This window comes from Monomorium pharaonis, chromosome 4 (assembly GCF_013373865.1).
Source record: "Monomorium pharaonis isolate MP-MQ-018 chromosome 4, ASM1337386v2, whole genome shotgun sequence".
NCBI classification, from domain to species: Eukaryota; Metazoa; Arthropoda; class Insecta; order Hymenoptera; family Formicidae; genus Monomorium; species Monomorium pharaonis.
Genome location: NC_050470.1, coordinates 26,856,049 through 26,879,266, shown reverse-complemented (window position 1 = coordinate 26,879,266; position 23,218 = coordinate 26,856,049). Strand labels below are relative to the sequence as shown.

The following is a 23,218-nucleotide window of genomic DNA, read 5'->3' as shown; positions in this document are numbered from 1 at the left end:
TTATTTCTTTCGAGATATAGAGAAAAGAGGTACTTTATATGTCAAACTGACGAAGCTTGTTACTTTTATGAATGTTATATTATTTAAATTTCGCTTTTTTAAAAAAAGGCACATGTAATGAAGCCTCTTGTCTGCAATGCTGATTATTTTTCTTGCTTGCCTCATTTTGTGTTGCTAAAGTAAATGTCAGTTGTCCGGCAATTAAACATTGAGATATGTTATGATTAATGTTAAGATTAACATTGTTAATGTAACAATTTTGACATTTTGATAATAAATAACTAAGAAGAATGGTATTAAGAAGAATAATTTTAAAAATTAAATCAGTATTAAAATTAACGCGCAAATGTCTAATAATATATGTATAATATCGTTGATAATTCAACTTCAGCTACGACAATATTAATATTTTATTATTCTTTTGTGTTTAATTTTTTTGTTATATCTTACTCGTGGCTGTTTTTTTTGTTGTTTCTCCTCGCTCTATTTTCGCGATTCGCGCATGAGTAATAGCGACCAATTTGGCAGCTTAGCTCGAACAAACTTGGGAAAGCCGAGAGGAAGTGTGCCAAGCGCGTCGCGGTGACTTGGGTAAACAGATTTCCGTGGACGATGAGAACGACCATAATGGAGGGACTGAGAAAGTTGGAGGCCTAGAATCTCGAGACTGAAAGTGGACTGTTTTATCTTATATACGGATATATAGGAAAGATAATAACAAATTACTAAGACAATAGACGTGAAAATTGATTTTGGAGGAAGGTAGTCATTTTTGCAATAAATTTTTGTGCCTCACAAGAATTAAATAATATATATGCTTAGTAATTTTAAATTAAAATGATAAAACTAAAAATGATAAATAAAATTATTGAATACTGACATTATTTCTATTTGTAATATAACTGAAATTTATTTATATACATATAATATATAGCTTGTGTTATTATTTGCACTATTTTCTTTATCATGCATTTTGTTATTATTTATATATTGTATTTGTTTTTTAATAATTTAACTTTTATTTAATAATTTTTAATATTATACTCAAAAGTATATAAAACATACTGAAAACAAATATAAGATATTAGAGGAAAGGAAAAAAGTCTGAATGAAAGATAAACAATCGAAAAAATGCATTGTTTTATTATTTATGTTATTTATTTATTTTTTACAATAAGCAGATTTATTTTATACGTGTTATGTAATAAACATCAGTTTAATTTAACATTTGAGCATTATTGTCTTATTGTCAAATAACACGTTGAACAAAAGGCATGAAAAAATTATGCGGTTTTATCATGACATAAACAAATTCGGGTGAATGTTGGGGATTGATAGTAATACAGTAGTTACGAAATCTAAAACCACATTTAAAACCACAAATTAGAACCACAGATATTGTTAATAACAACTGTGTGACGCAACTGTGCTATCGATATTATTTTAATGACGACATTTAGATATACACAATTGGGGGAGAGGGGGGGTATTTCATTTTTATTCACTTTTATTTATTTATTTGTTACTGTGGATACAAAAACAACATGCAGTTTTAAGTAAGATACGATACTAATTACACTCTCTATCGATTGGGTATATTACATCAGGAACGTCCATTATCCTGTAGGAATTCTTTGTGGTACCACCGTCGATTTTTTACACAAATCCAATGCTCATCAGAGATGGAGTCGAATTCAATTTTTACTGTCAGGAATTTCTGTAATTTCCCAAGGGTAGTACTTAGCCCCACCTATTGTAATCGATCTTCTGCCAATTACGGGAGGTTTTTCCAATCCCGTCGTTATGCAGGGAGAAGAAACGGCACGGAAGTCTGAAGAAAAAGTGAGAGGTACTAGAAAGGTCTTTACAAGGATACCATTGGGTCGCATTGTCGAGACTTCATAAATCCTGTAACACTTCCACTGATGCATTCTCCTTGCTATATCAAACTTTCGTGAGGTATTCCCCCAAACGAAAAGTTTCTCCGCGCAGAAAACTTCTGACGGCTACTATTCTGACGTTTACAAACACCTGCAATTGCAACGCATCGGATACAATTCGCATTCATCTGTGATGATTTTTGTTGGCACACCACTGGGACGGAAATATATTTTCAACAGAAATTCACAGAAGTCCCAGAAGCTGAAATGTCAAGATAAAATGCGCCTTTGAGATCTGAGTGAAGTTAACGCGTTCCTTTAACACTTTTTTATGATATTTGCGCTACATTGTTATGCATCGTATAAGTCGCTTATCGCGTCAGAAGATTCACACAATATCAAAATTTGAGTTGATATTTTTTTTCAATTTTTACAAAGTAAATATTTTGATATTATTTTTATATCTTTTCGATTTTTATAAAATTAACAATAACATCAAGAATAAACTAAAAAATTAAACTGCGGCAAATATTCTCTTACTAGTAAAGCATTCCATTTTTAAATCATATAATGATTAGAGAAGAAACACGTGATTTATCGTGTGTAAACAGTGATTGTAATATCTCTAAAGCGTTGATGCTACGTCGACTTAACCTGAAATCCTTTCGTGCTCATAAGATCATAAGAGACAACAGAATGAGAAACGTAGGTCAACACTGAAGGGACGGAAACTACAGAATGGAGGGTGACTTTACTTATGTACAGGATAATATTATAAATACACCTCATACATAGCCATTATTTCGTATCGTGTTCTCATAAATCTTTGCAATTGGAATAATTTAGTCAATCAATGATCCATTAATCTACTCATGAGCGATTTTAAACAGAAACCTTATTGCAAATCTGACAAATTGTTATTCTAATCAGTGCACTTGCATTAGTCTAGTACAACTAATAGAATTTGATAAGATATCATAAATATAAAATACTTTTGTAGCATCATGGATGTGCAGTACTACTGCATTATTTAACAAATGCTCTTTCCCGACATCTGTTCACAAATTCCGTTGAACTGCCAAAGACACTCGTTTTTTAGATGTCCAGATTGTCATTGTGCTCGCCACAATGCGCGTACTCTATTATTGTGAGAGTCTCACGAGAATGCAGCACCGTTTATCAGGTGGACAAAAGACGCTGTAAATCTCACATACTATACTCGCGTTCTTGTCCAAAACTTCGTCGAGTATCTGGTCTAAAATCGCAATTTTATATATAAAAAATACATGTATAATAAACATTATTTTAACAAATATATTTTTTAATACCTTAATATTACGTGAAATAAATATTGCAGGTGTAATATCTATTAAATTTAAAAGATCTTTATAACTTATTTTATTATAATAATATTTGTCATTATAATTATAGTTTAGAATAATTATTAGACATTATTTATTTACTATGTTTTATTTGTTATTTTTATAAATTGATCGCAAATTTGTTGGTAAAATATTAAATTAAATTTTTTTTGTATTAGACATCACAGACGCGCGCTTCGCGCGCGCTATTTAACTTTTTATTTTTCAAAAATAAATTATAATAATAATTGTATAGATAATAATAATATTAGTATTGTATAGGTAACAATACATTTCGAGACTTTCGAGTACCGATTTAACATCTTCTTTTTAAAATAGGAGGAAATAAAAAAATATACAAAATAGGCAAATTTTTATAAGAAAACATTTCTTTTAAGTAATTTGAAAGAGTTCTCGTAAAATCCTATCTCCAGAACAATACTACAGTTGCTACGCGACAGTACAAACGCGACTACATAAAGTGGGATAACGGTTTATCATTAAAAAAAAATTTGCAGTGGGGAAAATGGCGGATGGTCGTTTTCTGAACGTAAGATGCAGTTAGAAGTTCGTCATTGTGGCGGCCCATCTCTTGGATTGCACGAGTTTTACGACAGCAAAATTTCCTTGCGAGGAATTCTGTTAGAGGGAAAGGAAAATCCTGTTCCAATGGCGCCGCCAAATTCCTAATCCACCGATATATCAGTGTTACCGCTGCTGTATTTGTTCAAATCCGTATCTCCTATCGCTACGCTTTCGGTGCGTATGCTTATATCGAAAGCGGGCACATGCACGCGTAACAAATTCTAAGCGGCTTATGCAAAGCCAGATGTTTGCGTCAAAGATGCAGGAAATGTCTCTGCTGTTAAGAAGATTTCGTGAAACATCCGCTGGAAACACTTTTATGTAATTAACATTATACTTAAATAAAAATCAGACCAATTTACGTCTATTATTATAATAAGTTCAAATATTTATAATAAAAGAAACCATTTTATAAAGGAGAAAAAAGAGCATAGTATATCTCTTTAATAGCTTAAAGAAATTATTTTATATATTTTATTCTAAAATAATTTATTGTATTATCATAGTGCGAAATTTTTCTCGGAAGCTTGCATTATTATTTTTTTTATAGAAAAATCTTTACTGAAACTTTGTCATCGGTTTACGATTGCGGATGTAAATTCTAGATAGAAATGTATCTATAACGGAACAAGTCCTATTTTAGAACAGGCGTCCAATATCCTCGACATTTCTGCAAGACATTCATGCACATGTCGGTGTTGAGTGAGGGCCTTTAAATTTTACACGCGAAGTTACACAATCAAGTTGTATTTTAAACAGACATTTCACATCGATACTTATAGCTTGAAAAGTGTAAATATTGAAGGTATCTTTAAATAGATTAGTAACTTTATCTAATGTTACAATAAATTAATGTTTACAAAATTACTGTGATAAAAACATTTCTAATTCGAGACTTGTATAGCAATAGTCTCTTCCATTTTTGAAATTTCTGAAATTATATTAGTTGAAAATAACATCTCTCTCAATGGATATTGTGGACAAGATATCTATAATTCTATTTAATTATAAATCATCACATGTGTTCTCGACATATTATCAAAAAAAAAATAATGAAAAAAAATATTTTGTCAGAAAAAATAAAATTTAACTTTAGAAGTAAAATTGTAAAAATTATTTGAAATTGATAAAATTCTATAAAAATTCATAATTTTTAAAGGTAAAAGATCCTTTAAAAAGTCCAGGTTTTCTTTTTGAAAGGGTACAATTTAGTTTTAGAACATTTATAACTTACACATTTGTGTCATAAATTTCGTCATTCGGCAATAAATAAAATAGAAAGAGATATAATTAAGCACGGTTGCGGCGTGGGATGCATCCATGCATTTTATTAGTTACTATTCTTGAATTGGTGCCCAGTCATCGAAGAAAAAGCTTTTAAACCTTTTAAACGTTGTCAAAAAAATTTACCAGGACAACTTAAAAAAAGAGAGAATTCAAAGAATATGAGACATGGCTGGTGTGTAAAATTCATACGTATTGTTCTTTATTGTTTGTTACATAGTTGTTTGTTGGCTGATAAGTGAAATTGATTACAAATATAAATGATAATAGATGATAATAAAAAGAAATTATTGCGTTGCTGTTTAGTGAACAATAAAGAATCATTATTTGTGATTGCCAAAAATGTAAAAATTTTTATTTATTTTCTAAAAGTTTATTTTTAAAAAAAGTTGAAAGAATTATTAACTATATGTTTGTCACTCCAAAAATTATATTTAAAATTTTTTCATTAGCCTGTAGAAGACAAAATTTCAAACGACGTAATTTATTAGCCTCTCTCGTCTCTTTTTTATGTTCTCGCGGTTAATTAAGTGAATCTTTAAAAAGGGGAACATTGCCACGCTGAAACTCCAAATGAATACATTTGCAGAGCCGTCGCAACGTTCTCATAGGACGCTCGGTTATTGCTTTCTACTAGAAACTTTTCTCCAAGTTTACTATGGTAATTTTGCTGTGGTCTGCTTCGACTGTAGGATCGCGTTTCTCTTAGTCAAATTAAATCTCTGTGCGAGAAATATTATGTCAAATCCAAAGGAGTATAAACTTTTTTAATATTTAGTGCTAAATAAATGAAGACTGAAATATATTTGTGTGCGTACTACAAGAGAGAGGTAGAAAAATTAAAAGAACGTTAGAACGACGTTACGTTGTGATGCTTGCTAATGCAATAAAATGTAAATTTCGAAACTGTAACGTTGTCCTGTGCTCAACTAACTGTATGACGTATTCAGTAATGAGACGAATAATCTTACAGAGAGAAATATGCAAATTACAACGTTTCTAAGCTAAGCGCGAGACTATAATGAATTTGAATTGCTTTTAACGTATAATTTCCAGCAACATTTATTACGAAATCTAATATTGTCTCTTCTTGTTGCAGAACACGGCATAATATCTTCACGTTAGATTTACTTCTTACATAGATTTACTTTACTACTTCAATTATTTTGTTGCGTTTAAAATTTTCTTTAATATGACAATAATTTTATTATATTATACAAAATACATTTTTTTTTAAATAAAAATATGTAATAGCAAACAATAGTATGATTTTTGTTTATATATAAAAAATGCGCAATAATGTATCAAATCGCCAACTTAAACAAATTATTATTTTTTGCTCGTATTTCCTAAAGACATAAATGTCATGAATGTTTCATGCTTGTTGGACTTATATAACAGATTGACTACTAGCTGGGTAATAGCGCGCAAACGAAATGTCGGACAAAAGAGTTTTCTAAATTATGACTAGTGGTTGAAGTATACGCGAGAACTACGGGCAAAAACACTTACTGAAAGAGATGATATGAGAATGAGAATAAGATAAAACGGTACATTTACCACATAAATGTTTTGTAATATGATATAAAATATTTATAAATTTGATTGTCATAGCGTAAACGTAGAGATTATCGTGAAGTTTCCACTATTTTGATTATTACGATTCAATATTGATAAATTTTAATTTTTGGAAAGTTATTTGTTATGCGTTGCATTATCTATCTATATAAATAAAAATGTAAAATGTTTGTTACTCATCTAAAATCTCCGTAAATTATTTACCGATTGCTTTGAAATTTTGACACAACGTTACATTCGTAACCGGGAGTGTTCTTATAGAGTCTGATTTTGGATATACCGATGTTTTAAAAATGATAGCCATAATTTAAGTGTAAAAAATAGTTTTTCATTAATATTATTGAAATTTTGACACATTGAGACGGGGAGAGAGGGGGAGAGACCGGGAGAGACGGGGAGAGACCGGGAGAGACGGGGAGAGATGGGGAGAGACGGGGAGAAACGGGGAGAGACGGGGAGAGACGGGGAGAGACCGGATAGCTAGTTTATTAATAATATTATTAAAAGTTATTTATATTAAATATTGAAAACATTGTTTTTACAATTATAATAAAAAAAAATTTTAAAGAAAATATTTTTGTTGAGGAAAGCTTCCTTAGTTTAAAGTAAAAAAAAATTTTTTTTTAAACAAGACATTTTATTTTTAATAATATTTAAGTATTAATTTAAGTATTTAACTGCTTTAATTTATCAAATCTTTATTATCAAATTTGAATAATTGTTCTTTCCTAATAGTTTTATCTTGAAGTGCTGCTGAGCTAATTTTAATTTCCCTCTGTTAGTTGTCTTCAGTAGACAAACTCAAGGGTCTATGATTAATTATTTTCCAAGATGCACGGCAGCATCAAGGATGCTTTTGTGAAATTATCTTTGAGTGATACTTTAGGCGCTCTTTAAAGGCTGTGACACTTGTCAAACGGTTCGTTACTTCTCGGTAGAGAATATTATAGAAGAATATTTCATTCTTAAATATCTAACTCTTTTTATTAATATTGTTATATATAACTCTTTTTATTTATTGAAATTGTAAAATTTAAAAATAATATGTAATAATTAAGTAAATATTTTTTAAAATTATATATTATTGTAAAAAATAGAAAGAGAAAGAGAGAGAAAATGGTACTGGATAAAATAAATTGTAAAAATGTGCACTATTATTATACTATGTAATTTTGAAATAGAAATTTAAATGATAGTAAAAATTTTTATTTGAAAGTATTTATTAATAATTAATAGCTTATTTAACATTAATTTATTTTTTAAGAATTATTACTTTTCTATGTTGAAAGAAATGTTAGTTATAGTTTCTTTTATTTTATTTGTACCAATGCTTTTTTATACTTTAATTACATGCTTTATTTACTTATACTTTACGAAAATATAAAAAATACGTGTAATTAATTAATTATTTGTTTTTTATTAGTGAGTTTTATTTTGTAAATTTAAACAAACCAGTAGATTTGTTTTTTTTTACAAGAACAAAAAATTGTTATTCAGCATACGTAAGATATAGCTTGCATTTATCTCTTTCATATAGTTTAATTTGCATTCGTATTTTGGAAGTCTGTCGACATGCAAAGCTTTGTTACGTTCTTTACGATTCTAACAATAGATGAAGAAGAAAATTATGACTGCTCTGCTGCATCGGCTGCTTTATATTCACATCGGTAACCTGGGTCACAAGCTCCTCCTTTTTCTCGTACCGCGTCTTTCAGGAGTACGCGTATCTCGCAAAGTTCAGATAAATGCGTCGATACATCGGATAAAACGAGATGCTCCGAAACAAAACGTTTTCAAGAGGAAAGAGTAACATGACGGCGATGTGTAGTTTCTGCCGCGATGCAACTCGACCAACATCTTTCTTCCCTTTTCTTTGCAATACCAATCGATTTCCCTCGTGCCAATTTCCGCGCTTATCGGAGACTCCGTAACATCTTTACTAGCTTCTTTCTATAATGCCTTACATCTTCCACCACCTGCGTTAAAACATGTCAATAATGTAGAATAAAACTTAAATACGTTTCCAAAGAGTACCAATTAAGTCTGATAAATAATTTCGCTGTAATTTATATTCTGTGTTGCAATTATTTCTTATCTTATATTTATATTTTTTAGTATCTTATTTAGCTTTCTTTAGAAATTCTCTTATCTTCAACATCCTCATTACAATTTCTCTCATCACGACTGACATCTGAAATTACTTCTGCTGGAAATGTAACAGGGATTTAGATGTACGTTAATATTCTACGTTCTCTTTGAACGTCCCTATGGCCTACTTGTCATATTCGCTTATACTCAGTGCCAATGGGAAATCATATGTATTACGGCATTGACACTGATAGTTAACAGAGATATATAATGTTTTAAGGAAAAGACAGCTAATTTTATATGAAAATTATTTATAAATTTTTCAGTAATTCTCGGATACAAGGAGTGTCATTTGTATATATAAATAATTCAATAGTATGTTATCTTAATATATACATGTTTTCACTTTTTATTAAATATTATTAATTTTTTGAGATTATATTTTGCATTTTATAAAAAGATTGTCACATCATAAAAATAGAAGGCAACAAAAAAGGAACGGATTTCTCTTAGCTATTATGTTTTCTGAAGCTTTTAGCTGATTTTATTTAACGTTACGAATTTTTTTTGTAGCTGTAACAATTATTCAATAACAAAAAGAGAAAGACCAGTGTGAAGGATAAAGCTAGTAAATTAAAACATTGCGCACCAATAATCATTTAGGAAAAATACATGTCTCTCGCAGAAGTGAATGCAGTTTTTTTTCCCCGACAGTATGACGTAATGTTACGCGAATATACGATATTTTCCACCGATAATAGTTGTGGTCAGTTATTGGCGTGGGGTTTTCACGGTAAGATTTTACGTATTTTACGTTGTAAATAACGAAGGCTACATTTTTGCTTCTTTAAATTATAATACATAACGATCTCGGAAATTTATGCAAATACATTATGTGCTGCCGTATTTTCTGCGAATGGGGCGAATGAGAAAAATAAATGCGAGAAAAGAGAAAGAGAGAGAGAGAGGGGGGGGAGAGAGAAATACGTGGTTAAAGAGATCGACCGTCGGGCGGCGGCAGCGTGAAAAAAGCGAGGTGAAAAAGCGGAGATTAAGAAGGGGAGTAGGCGGCATCCCTTATCTTGTAACGGTAGCAGGTATCGTATACGAGATGACGCGGGGACCCACATTACGAGATAAAAGATTCCTGGAGCCACGGAATTTACGACTAATTTTACTCACCGAGCGTTATTCCCGCGTGCGTTAACTCGCGTCTGACAATCGCGTGAGGGTATCATACTTTCGGTCATCGCGTTTTATTGGCACCGTGGTGGAGAACGCTCAATGTCAAAAGTCACGCTCGCCCGCCGCAGACGAGCGATAAAATTATTATGAGAATGTAATAGCGGTCGGATCGATTTACAAGGACAGTAATTGGAGCGATTATTATCGGCGTGGCGGACGGTAACTCGGTTAATTGTAATCTCAGTAATGGACGGAACAGCTTCCATCCGTAAGCTTGACATTAACATCGCAACTTCCCTTTTTGTCTTTTAAATAAATATGCCGTGCACGTTTAACATTTCCGCGTTGAATGCAGAATTCACTATCGAGTGTAATGCAGGGCGGGGAGGAAAATAAGTGCGTTTTGCCGCGGAATTGGTAGTTGCGGTGAATCTTTTATTTTACCATTACCGTTTGCGGCGAGGCAATAAAACTTAAGTTACAACGTTCTAATGTTTCCAAAGCGATTCCGGCGTTTTGTGGCGCCCGGTTGTTTACCCCCTTGCTCGTGTTTACCACCTTGTATTCCAGGACGCGCACGTACAATTGTGCAGGGTGTGCATGCACAATACATATACGTTTCCGTGACTTCATGCATATGCAGGTTTGCCGCATTATGCATTTGTTGCATGTGCAACGCGTCAAATTGCGTCGCGTTTAGTTGCCATGCGGACGCGAATGCAATCTCCGTAGATCTCGCGGAGCAAAATGGAGTTTCGACATGTGGAAAAAGTCAACCCGACCAAGAGTCGCCGTCACGCACGCACTCCCCTGCAAATATATTATTTTGCAACGCATCCACCCGCGAAGTTTCACGCGCGGAATGTTTCCATTGTCACAAATTCAATTCACTGATCAGTGACTCTTTATTTAATCGTTGATGTCAATTCGTTTGTAAAAAAAATTGCACTTCTACGTTTGTGCTGTGCTCAACTATAGTTTGTGTTTTATTTGTAAGAAAATATCTTTTTTTTAGTCCATAATAAATATTTTACAATTGGTTAGTTCAGATATTATACAAATAATTTGCAGAATATACAACATTGTAAACGTTAATAAAAATTAAATAATAAAAATTAATATTTTGTTGCAGGGTCGAGAAAAACCGAACATCTGAACGATGTGAGAGAAATATATGGACGGACACCAAACGGATTGGGTAGATTCGGCGAAATCACGAACACGTGGCGGGACGTGAAGCGGGGTGAGTATCAATAAATCACACTTGAATTTACGGGTGTAATTTTATTTAAAAAATCATACTTGAATTCATAAAATTACAAATCTGGCGTGATATATCAAGGTTACACAGTGAATCAGGATTCGAACTGTATAATACATTGCCGTCTTTAGTTATTTTCCCTTCGAATTATTCATTATTATCCATATTTACATTTGAAATTAAACATATTTTATACGTTTTTGCAGGTTTTACAACAATAGTACACAATTATAAATTTAAAGTTAAATAGTTGTAAGCATAATAGAACTTTTCAATCATTGGCGAAAGCATGTTATGCAGTCTAGTTTAACAATGCTATTGTATCGCTTTATAATAAATTGTGCTGCTAGATTACTGAAAATATGCACTTCTCGATTTATGTTTTGACCTAGTTTTGGTATGCGCTACATTTTTGTTTTTAGTGGAGAAACTGGATTTTCGATTAGAAACCATTGTACGCGAAAAATTACTGTGATGAAAATAAATGAGTTCTAATAAATAAAATTTTGTGCGACCTGAATCTTTTCGAATATGTGTGACGATATTGTATATAAGCATTCGAATTTCACCTCACGTACGTATCACATGGTGAGCCAGATGACGGATGAAGAATAGAAACAACGTCGATAACTCTGTTCATCGAAACTTCAATTTTCAAGTTTTGATAAATTTCACTTTTTATAAACTTTTATTTCAACAAATAAAAATGTTTTGACAAATATCTCTTGCTAAGAACAAATTCAATTGCTAATCTTTGAAACTTTACATTAAAAAGAACACTTTTTTAGAAAATATTTTGTTACAGTTGCAATTTTATGTAAAAAATCTAAATAATTTAATTATTAAGTAAAAAGAACTTAAAAAGTAAATAAATAAAAATTTAAGCTTTGTTGTTGAAAGAAAAGGTTGTGAATAATGATACTTTGTCTGGTAAAATTGCATATTATTTAATAACTACATCGTAATCGTTAGAAGAATAAAGAGATGTTGAAATAATAATTATTACTATACTATTATTAATTGAATCAATTAATATAAGATTAAATCAAGAATAAAAACAATGTATTATTGAAAGAGCATTGGTACTATTTTATTCATTGTAAAGAGATTTTATAATATACAATTCTTTTCGCAAAATAAAATAATATTAATTTGTATTGATTAATTAGATAAACAAAAAATACTTAATGTATTACGGAAATATTTTATTGCTGAATGCATACGAAGTAAGCGTATCAATGCTCCCACGAGTGCAAGTTAGATCGAGCACTTTTTATCCTGAAATGGTTAGAGCACTACTCCGATAGCTTGCCAAATTCCCATGAGACTTTGCCTATAAATATGTATGGCTGCGTCTCCAATTTCCTAGGAAAGGGCGATTGGACGCCAAACTGAGTACATCGAAAATGCTAAGCAACCTCTGCAGCATGCCCTAATTATACCACAGTTACTTCGTCGAGGTCGTTTAATCAGAAATTCGTTTCCTGCAAGTTTACTTACGAACTCTTTTCGCGATTAACATCCCTAATTCAGAGTTACTTTAATCCGATTGAACTTATTTTCCAGTTCTATCTTATCAAATAAGAAAGAGAGAAAAACCACAGTTATATGTTTTAGTCTAATAAAATTATCTAATAGAATTATCTGATGTAAAGAAGATATACAGGTCACCAATGTAAACGGGTGTATTTTATAGTTTTTATTAGATTACATTGTTTTACAGCGAAAAATGTCTGTTTATTGTATTTGTTGCTTACAACGTACATTTATTTGATTTAAAATTAAAAGATACATTTGTAATACTTATGATTATGGTTTTTTTTTCAGCGTTAAGCCTGCTCTGCGTAAAGAAATTTTCCGGCAGCGCGACAATGCTGGAGGCGCCGCCGGGAAGTCGTGAAGACCTCGTAGAGGCGGCAAGAACTCCATGTACACCCACCGGTAAGTGACGTCGGCGCTTTATCATAAAGTTCGAAGGGAGTTTCGGTAACTCACGAAATTTATTAGTCCGCGTAAACACGCTTCGTTACGGCTCTGCGAGCTCCAAAATAGATGGCCACGGGTTGACGCCATTGTACATTGCTGATAGTCGTGATTACATGAAGCAAAGTAAAAACAAATCAAACTCGACAAATGAAGAATTTGCTATTTGCGCTTTTAAAACGAAGAAAGTATGTCATCAGGCGATCTTAACGTATTTATAAGTTTAATCAAATATGTCAGAATTGATCAACGTAATTATACTGACTTGAATAATAACTAGAATTATTTAAATGAGTATAATTATGTTGGCCACAGGAAATAAATACTCGTTAAAAAGTGTAACAAAGTTACAATCAGAATATTAGAATTATTTTTTAGTAACTTTATTTTTTGTTTTTTTTCTTTCCATAACTGTAATTAAACTTAGTAACATTTGTTATAAGTAGAAATAAATCACACACATCAAAATTAAGACTTTAATTTTTAAAATAAATGCCAGATTATTGATTAAAAAATTTTTATCACAAAAATTAAATTTTTTAGCTTAAAAATATAGATTCCATAATTTTGGATTTATATATATATTAAATTATTAATTTAGTTAATATTAAATATATTTTAAATTTAAGTTTTTGAAATAAGGTTATTTGTTACAAAGTAATGCAGCATATAACCAAGTGTTTAACATAATAAATTTAAAAATAATTTGTATATAGTAATGTTAGAAATATAAAATTCTTGTATTTAAAATGCATAGACATTACAAACAATTTTCAGAAAAGTAACTGAAAAATAATCATTTATTACTTTTTGAGTAACTATAATTGTAACATATTATTTTTTAAACCCGATAATTTGTAACGATATTTAGTTACAGTTTGGAAGAGGAAAACTGCAACCGTAACTAGTTATTTCTACAAAGTAACTTTCACAATCCTGATAATATATATAATGAACAAAATTATAATAAAATAACTTTCTTGTTACTTTAACTAAATTTGAGGATTACACGTCGAGTTAGAGAATATTATAATAGTTTCATACAAGGAAACTTATACATATACATACCCGCATTTAAGCACGAGAATCTATTTAAGAAACGAGATTGCGACGTCAGAAATTTTCCGGTACTAACGCGATAAGCACAAACCCTCCATCGTCTATTCATGTCCATCCTTCAAACTTTATCACCGCATCATGACGGCTATCACTCACCTCCAAAAGGCAAACGTTACAAATTTCCGCCAACTACGGTACGACGAATTACTACCTCGTTACGTGTCATCAGATTGCATTCCGCCGTTTCCGCCCCTGCGAACGCAATAAATTAATTTCTTCCCTTATCTCCTCCCCTCCGCCTGGTAATTACAATTTTGCCCGGTAACGTCGTTAGAAAATTATCGTCGAGAAATTTTCTGTCCTGGCCGTCGTCCGTTCCCCTTGGCGCATCATCCGTCCTTTGTGTCGTAAAAGCTTTCCCTCGCGCCGGGGATGCAGGCCGCGAGGCGCCATTTCCCTCCCCAGGCCGATATCGCGGCGCGACACCAACGGTAATTGACACCGTTTTCACGGCTAAACCGCTTTCCAATTTTCCCCTTATTTTCACGATGTAATAACTTACCGAGCCTGGCGTAAGTTTAGCCAAGGGTCGGGTCAAGGGGGTAAAAGGGCTGTTGGCGGCGGCGACTACTAGAGGCGTATATAGGCGCTCTTCTTTAGAGGCCGCCGCCGCGCGCCGTCGCCGAGATAAGCTCTCATTGGCGACCGAAGCGTAATCACCAGGGCTTCCTGAAATAGCGCGTCAACCCCTTGCACCGCCAACGCTCAAAGTCCTTGCCAGAGAGGATCTTCGATCACTCGTCCAGTAGCGGAATAAGCTGCGTTAAGAATTACGGTCAACGTTGCGGCAAACTTGACCCAATGGAATTAATATCGCAACAGATGGTAGCCGCCGATTAAAATTAAAAGGCCTTTATGGTTGGGTTTTCGTAAAAACCGCAGCACCTGCACGCAAGGTACAAATTGAATTAATTAACAAAACGTTTTTCAACTTGTATATTAAATTTATTTCGATGCTATGTACAATTGAAATGTATACCAAAAAAAAAAAAAAAAAATACAAAGTTTCAGTTTTGTAAAAAAATAGCGTGTGTCTCTGGCGTAGCAGCGAAATGTAGACTCGCGCCGAAACGAAACGAGATCGATTCCCCTCTCGCCGCATTTTCGGTCTCCATTTTTCCGCAGCATCGGGACGTCATAAATCTCATGAGAAAGCACTCTCGCGAGTGTTCTCTTACAGGCGAGTGACGCGCGCGATGATGATCGAGAGATGCAGATCGAAAAAATTGGCGCCGCTGCGGGACAGAGGCGTCTGAGAGTCTCGCGGGAGGCGACCCTCCCGCGTCCCGTGTCCCCGTCGTGGGATTTCCATCCTCGCTTCATAAATCAAAATGTCGACGATTTCGTAGCGGTGGTCGTCCGTCTCCCTCTCCACCGCGGGTTACCGCTGCCCGGGATCTCGTGTAAAAGTAAATAACGACCGATCGAAAAATGTCGTCGTATTTTAAAGAGCTCGGTCTTAAAAAAGTTTCGAAGGGCCTTCTTCGTCCTCGTTCTTTCTTCCGTTCTTCCTCGCCTCGCCTTTCGCCCAGCAGTTATTCCCGTGCTCGCGAGGCAACCTGGAAACTTTGGTAATTACGCGGAATTAAGCTCCTTAAAATTTATAACACGACCGGGTTGACACATCGGCAATATAAAGAGCAGAATAGACGACGCGGTAGAGGATTTAAAATACAGAAAGATCGTTACTTAAAAAAAAAATTTTTTTACAAATAACGATTGTGTAAAATAATAATTTTGATCACGCTAGCAAATAATATCGCGCTATTACTGTTTGCACATATTAATATTCCACGAATGTATTTTCATGACGTTTATATGAAGCATACGTACCAAATAACAAATGAAATGTTATATTTTTTTCATTGACTAGTCTAGTGTGACAGCAGCAACAATTCGACCTGTTATCTTAAAATGTGACACAATTATTTCTAACTTGATTGTTCATATTATCGACTTTCTAAAAAAATTAAAATGAAACATCATTTTAATGCATAATACATTATCGTTGATGTAGTCCGTAATGTTCGAGTACGTCACGAAATAATGTGCGCTTTTCTCGTGAATTCAACATCGAGCGAAGTTGCAACGTGGAAATAGTTTGCAACGAGCGAGTCGACGCACACTGAAATTAATAATAACGCGCATAAGGGCATCCCGCGCCGTCTGTTGTATTAATTAACATGAAATTCTAGATCGGCAACTGTCACGCCGACAGTGGAGCCGTTTTCTTGTATAATTAATAATGATCCTCGAAGTTACTGTAAATGTGGGCGTTTCGTTACAAACTCGGATAAACGCAGTCCGCATGGAATATGAAATGTTGCTAATGGAATTACAAGGTAGCAGAAGTTTAGGTAGAATTATTAAAATATAGAAGAAGCACAACTGGCGCATCGAATACATTAATACTTCACGTACATTAATGTGTTTTTTCTTTTGAATATTTACAAAAATTTGGATTTGGAAAATGTTTAAATCCGCTTAGATTGATTTAATAACGATATTTGAAGTATTTTTTTTTTTGGAAAAATATGTAATTTAAATTTCTTAGCAAATATGACGTCAATATCATTTAACAATGTCCGTCAAAAATATGATAAAAGATTGGGCAAGTTATTATAAATTGACTTGTTAATTGATCGTCCGTTAGATGATTAATGATTAAAGAACTTTAAAAGATTATTTAAATTGCAAAAGATTCTATCAGAGATTTTAATCTTGCAATACCTTGAATATTCATACGAATTTTAATTCACAAAAATTGAATAAAAGCTTGTATTGTGCTGGAACTGATAACACATCCCGCAACACGCAACCGAATATATCATTACGATTTCTGGTGTCTCGTACTCTCTCTCTCTCTCTCTTTTCCTCCCTCTCCCTTTTTCGTATGATGCATATTGCGCGTTTCCATATTTATACGCGCAGACGACCATATAATGCACGCACCGATAATGCGTTCGAAATACAATTTATCGGTGATAATTGACGAAACGGATTACATGCGCGAATCGCGGTTGCGATTGTTATCGACATTTTTCCTTTCCCGTATCATCGAGAATTCGATATTGGCTGTAACAAACGGCTCGATCTAATTAAACTTGCTCACCGAGAGAAACGCGATTCGTATCACGTAAATGTTAGCAAATAAAAGCGACTGTTCTCCACTCGATACTCGAGAGCTAATCGAAAATAGTTTCAGTCACTAAATGTCGTGCCTTTGCTTTTATTTATATTTACCAATTAATTTATAATTGTTAGAGATTAAATTTACATCCATCACACTTGTATACCTTTTAAATTTATTTTGTAAAATTTCTCTAAATAGGAATAATTGCAATTTTATTGAATGGATCTGTCATTAAAAATAAATATTTATTATAATATTTCGTATATTGTAAAATACTGCATAAGTTAACAAAGATTATGTAATCCCTAGTAGCACAAAATAGCAGCAGTATATTGGCTAATATTGGTTAAACATTGGTTATATTGGAAGTGCATTGGCCATGTTTTCACAATGCAACGCTAATATTGGTCATAAAATATTGATTCCAAATTAGGATGCATTAGTGTCTAATATGAAAAACTGAATAAACATTATTGTTTAATATTGTTGCTTAGACAAATGGCTAAATAAGATAAAAGCATCCATTTTACAATATTGAACCAATTGGGGTTATTACATTTACATTACTTTCCAATATTGTGCTAATGTTTTATGCTACTAGGGGTAATACATTCGTAAAATATAATGGCAAGTTGAGGATTATTTGATTGAATTATGATATAGTAATAAAAAAAATAATTTTTTTGTTTGATTGTATAATTTAAAGCAACAATTAATGCTAGTTACATTTTTTTATCTCTTTAAAATCATGAATTGTAATTAAAATGTAAATTTGAAGAAATATTAAATTAAAAGTTTAAAAATATATTATAACCATTAATTGACTTTTTATTAACAAAAGTTTATTATCTGTAATAAATTGCAAAGTATTTATCATTATTATTATGCAAAAAAGTAATTATTATTCAACAGTCAAATGATGTTATTATTCAACAATTAAATGACATTATTATTTTAATTAAAATGTTTTCCTCATTTTTGAAAAAGTCAGAATCTTTATTGCAATTCTTTATCAGCTTACTAAAGTAGCGAATGTTTGAACGATTTATAATGCTGTCGGCAATATTTGCTAAGCAAACAGGCGAGAAAGTTATTACATAATTTCACGCGTTATTATAATATGCCGTGGTAAACTTCCCTAAGGCAAACTTTTGCAATACATCCGGTAAAGCAAACGAGTTCTTGTTTGCCCCACGCGATGCTATCGGGCAGTAATGATGGTGGCGTTAAGTCATGCGTGCGGATTGACTTACTCAGGGTCAATAGGGCGTCGCGAGTTGTGGCATTTGGTATCGGCCTGGGTTAAGGAACGAGATCAAGTGAGTGTCCCGATATAGGGCCCTGAATCGGTTTTAGGAGCAAATACACCGAGGTCCACTTGGCTAACATTGAATAATTCATAGGGTCCGATCGAGCGTCTATACACCATCAGTGCTATGCCAATAGCCGTTGCACCGTTCATCACGGGCTATTGATTGGGGTGGCGGTTTTCCGTTCTCTCTGCCCACGTCTCTGTCATCTACACATCAGAAATGAATACGCTTGGCTAAGTGTAATATACACACTGCCTAGACGGAGCGATCTTTCTCTTTTTAGACTCACATTTTCTTACGTCGTCTTAGTAGAAATCTGAGTATAGCAATTTAAAGCTTCAGCAAAAATTGTTTTTAATATTAATATTGCTATTACAGAAATAATTTTATTAAAGTTAAGAGTTTCGATGAGTAAGATAATACGGATATTATATTTTATTTATCGTAAGCGTTAAATACACGCGATATTACAAACATAATATTGTCATTAAAAAAATATATATAAATAAAGAAGTACAAGAAGCTAAAGAAGTGCACATAATGTGTGTGTAAACGGAATAAAAAAAGGTATTCTAAGAAGTTTAATGAAGTAACATTATACTTCTTGCTAGTAAAACTAAAGTTTATTCTACTAAGAAAGCATGGAAAAAAAAATGTCGATTTCAAAATGAGTTTAAGAAACATAAAGAGCGAGCCACGGACTTTTAGTTTAGCAATTAGTTTTTCTAAGATGCCAGTAAATACGGCAAAAGCGGAAGGTTAATCAAGTTTTATTATCGCGCTTTGCTGGTTTCGCAGTATAAGTGCGGTTTTTTACAAATAAAAAATTTGAAAATAGTAATAATAATAAATACAATATTATACGCGCGTAATCTTATACAAAAGTTAATTATTGTTATCATCTGATTTTTTATTAACGTAAAATGCAGTACTTTATAATGCGTGAGATACAACTCACGAATATTTATTCTCATCAGTAACGGATTAATTCAAGAGACGAATTATTATTTGCATTGCCTTTATTCTCCTTTAACGGAGGGATTACTTTTTTGCAAAACGGATTTAGAGGAAGAAGGACAAGTGACAGACGATCGGGAATAAAATAAATTATAAGCGTATCCCCGATGCTTACCAATAAATACGCCGGGCGACTTTATGCATCGCCGTTTGCGCGAGACAGCTTAAATGAGCGCAAAAAAATGAGTTTGTAACAGGTCGTGAGCAACGACTGTATTTATCAACCCTCTTTCTTCCCTTCTTCACCCCTTTGCGCATCGACTGGCAAAAACTCCGCGCGTATCTCGGTGCAATAAAGTTCGTCATCGCACGGATATTTGTTCACTTGCGGCGCCGAGCGACATTGCTGAATGTCCCACAATCTACTTCTTTTAATCTGGGATCCAAAGGGCCGTCATATATGTGTGTGTGCGTGTGGAAAGATTGAATAACTCCTCCCCGAGAAAACTCCACCATTTAGCTTGTCCGTTGTAAAGTTTAAACTGTCCAACTGTTTTCATACAAGTGTAGCATTTTACACGAATGCGAATTTCGCATATATCGTGCTCTTTTTGGTATTTCAACTTTTAACGACGGCTCGGTTTCCCAATGGAGCGGCTTTTTTGCAGAAGTCACTCCCTCGTAGTTTTGCAGCGGTGATTTCCGCTATCTATACGTAAAGTGCTAAAACGTTTTCTGTTATGACCCATCCTCTTTTTGGTTCAGTTCTCTATTCCAATGTAATTTTAAAATGTCAGTCTAATTTGACCTTTAACCTATGGCGTTGTCATATCAAATATCATAACTCATAACGTTACGCAGTGCTCGTATTCTAACTAACGTAGATGGACGGGTAGATTCCGCGGTTGTCCAACTCGTGGTTATACAGATATACCCGGAAGCCTCGTTGCAGTAGTTACTCCTATGTTGCTTACTATTATCTATCTACCTTAGTCTTAAATATCTTGTTTTACATTCGGCAAGTTGATTCGGATCACGTTTGATTTGAATTATTTGTCTCAAATACTAAAATAATATTTTTTAATAAAATTGATAAACAATTTGATATGTATGAATAGTACAAATAAATCGTATTAGATTAAGATGAATCTTGATGCCTAATACCAAGTAATTCTTATACACAACTGAAAACAAATCCATAAGAGAAATTGCTTTATTACATCACATTTTGGAGCTATTTAAACTTAAAAGTACTCAAATGTCATTTTTTAATATATTTAAATCCTTTTTTAACGTAACGTAGTAGAACAATTTTGTCTACAAATTCAGTGACAAATAATCTATAAGAATCACTTGATCCGGTTTATGATTGAAAAAAAGATTAAAATTGTCAGTGTTATTTTTTTGCAGGTTTTAGGACACATAAAACACTTTCTAATCTAAAACTGGAATACATAATATATTGCAAACAATATATTTGATAAATTGTATATCAATGTTTCGTTATACATATAAGATAAATTGTTTCGTTCACACAAAATTTATTAAAAAGGGGATTTATCAGTTCATCAGTTTGCAAGAAATTATCTGCAAAATTTATATCCCTATAAAAATCTTCTTATATCGCATTTAAGATTATTCAGTTAACAGTTCCTTTAAATGATAAACGTACAATGAATGCGTAATGAACATTACGCGGCAAAGTAAGGTGAAAGACTAATGGATTTTGCAATATAGCAATATATTACAGTCTACACTGCAGCGATAAGATAAAACGAAGTTTAATTTTACTAGAGAGGTCATTTATCTAGACGGCTCGAAATTCTCGAAATTCTGTTTATAAGTTACGGAATATTGTTTTTCGATATGTTTCTCGGCGCATTGTTGGCTACGACATACGTAAGGTTGTGAGTTATTTGGCTGGACGCAGCATCCGACCTGTTTGATACAATATTGATTCGATCTCCTGGCACAGCGTGCTCGAGCTTGCAGCATAGAATTTGCATATGGAATTACAAGGGTACGCTGCGGAGTAGTAACGTATAACGAATCCGTGTTTGCCGTTTGATTGTACGGAAATTGCATCGGGCGTCAACGTGCGCAGTTGACAAGCATGATTTCCTGGACTTCGTGGAACTTCGATCCTATGATCGGTCTGTCAATGCAGAACCTGAATTCCCGTGAGTGGACGGAATAAAACGATCTTGATTGCTGAGTTTTGATAATATCTTTCAAAATCGTAAAAAGGATTGGAAAAATTAAGAAATATTGTCATGGCACATTTTTCAGCGTAATAATTCACAGAAATTAAATTCTAGCACAGTAACGTATTTTTATACAAGATTATAAAATAAGTTTTTACTAATAACGCAGTTAACAATAACAAAAACGAATCATTACTTTTTAAATAAGGATTACGGTAACATATTGTTTTGATAAATCTATTTTCACATCTGTAAATAAAAGATTGTCTATCTTGTTAATTTTTGATGCTCCATAATTAATTTATTTAGTCAACTTCTCTCAATAATGTTATACAATAGTGTTACACAGTTTAGTGAGCCGAATTATGAAGTAGTAATTATCTGTGCGTCATGTCATACGTAAATCACCATTGTACGAGTAATAATATTATTATTAGCAAAATATATAACAGCCGAATTATAATTACAGCTAAATTTATTATTTCGCTGTATTTGAGCGCCGATTAATTACGATATTTCGCAAATCAGCAAAGTTAGCGAAGTTTGCGATCGAGCAAGAGTATTAAACTGATCTTGCGAAACAATTGGTAATTATTATAACTATGAAATCTTTGAAATCGAATCTGCATTATGACTAAAATAACCGATTATATTGACTCTATACAAAAAATGAGAGAGAGAGAGAGAGAGAGAGAGAGAATTATTAAAGTAAAAATAAAATATTTTTTACAAATTAAAATATTGTTAGTACATATTATAATACGTAATTGTATATAACTAAAACACATTTAAAGTAGAAAAAAGTGGTATTGAAGAAAAACTTAATAATAATAGTTTGAATAGATTAAATACCAAATAAGATATTGTTATATCTTGTTTACTATTAATTTTATTTAAACTATTATTATTATTAAGTTTTTTAATAATTAAATATATAATATATAATATATAATTATTTTTATGTAGGTATCAGGTTTTATTTTCTCTTATCTTGGAAGAACAGGCTTTGTATTATGGCGATTAGTAGTCATAAATCACATTTTTCATATTATATCGTGATTGTTCGAATATCTGCGTACATTCAGCCAGGTATTCACCAGGGAGAGTGAAAAATTAACGGCGATAAATTCATGATAAATTGCATTCGTAGTGGAATAGCATGGCATAGAAGAAAAGTAATTAGCAATAAATTCTGACGGTCTGACGTGTTGCATATCTATTTCGATTTCTTTATATACCTCAATGAATAACATTTTTAGATAAATATTGATACATATTTGTAACCTA

At 32.6% G+C, this 23,218-nt stretch overlaps 1 protein-coding gene across 5 annotated transcripts in view; it reads left to right on the top strand.

Annotated features, from left to right (window-relative positions):
* The window catches only part of LOC105833961, a 125,995-nt gene that overhangs the window by 87,041 nt on the left and 15,736 nt on the right, over positions 1 to 23,218 (top strand). For all 5 annotated transcript variants that reach the window (XM_028189403.2, XM_012676103.3, XM_012676102.3 and 2 more), the window contains 2 exons: positions 11,094 to 11,204; positions 13,050 to 13,163. In XM_028189403.2, coding sequence (XP_028045204.2) covers positions 11,094 to 11,204; positions 13,050 to 13,163 — 225 coding nt within the window. The remainder of the gene's footprint in view (positions 1 to 11,093; positions 11,205 to 13,049; positions 13,164 to 23,218) is intronic.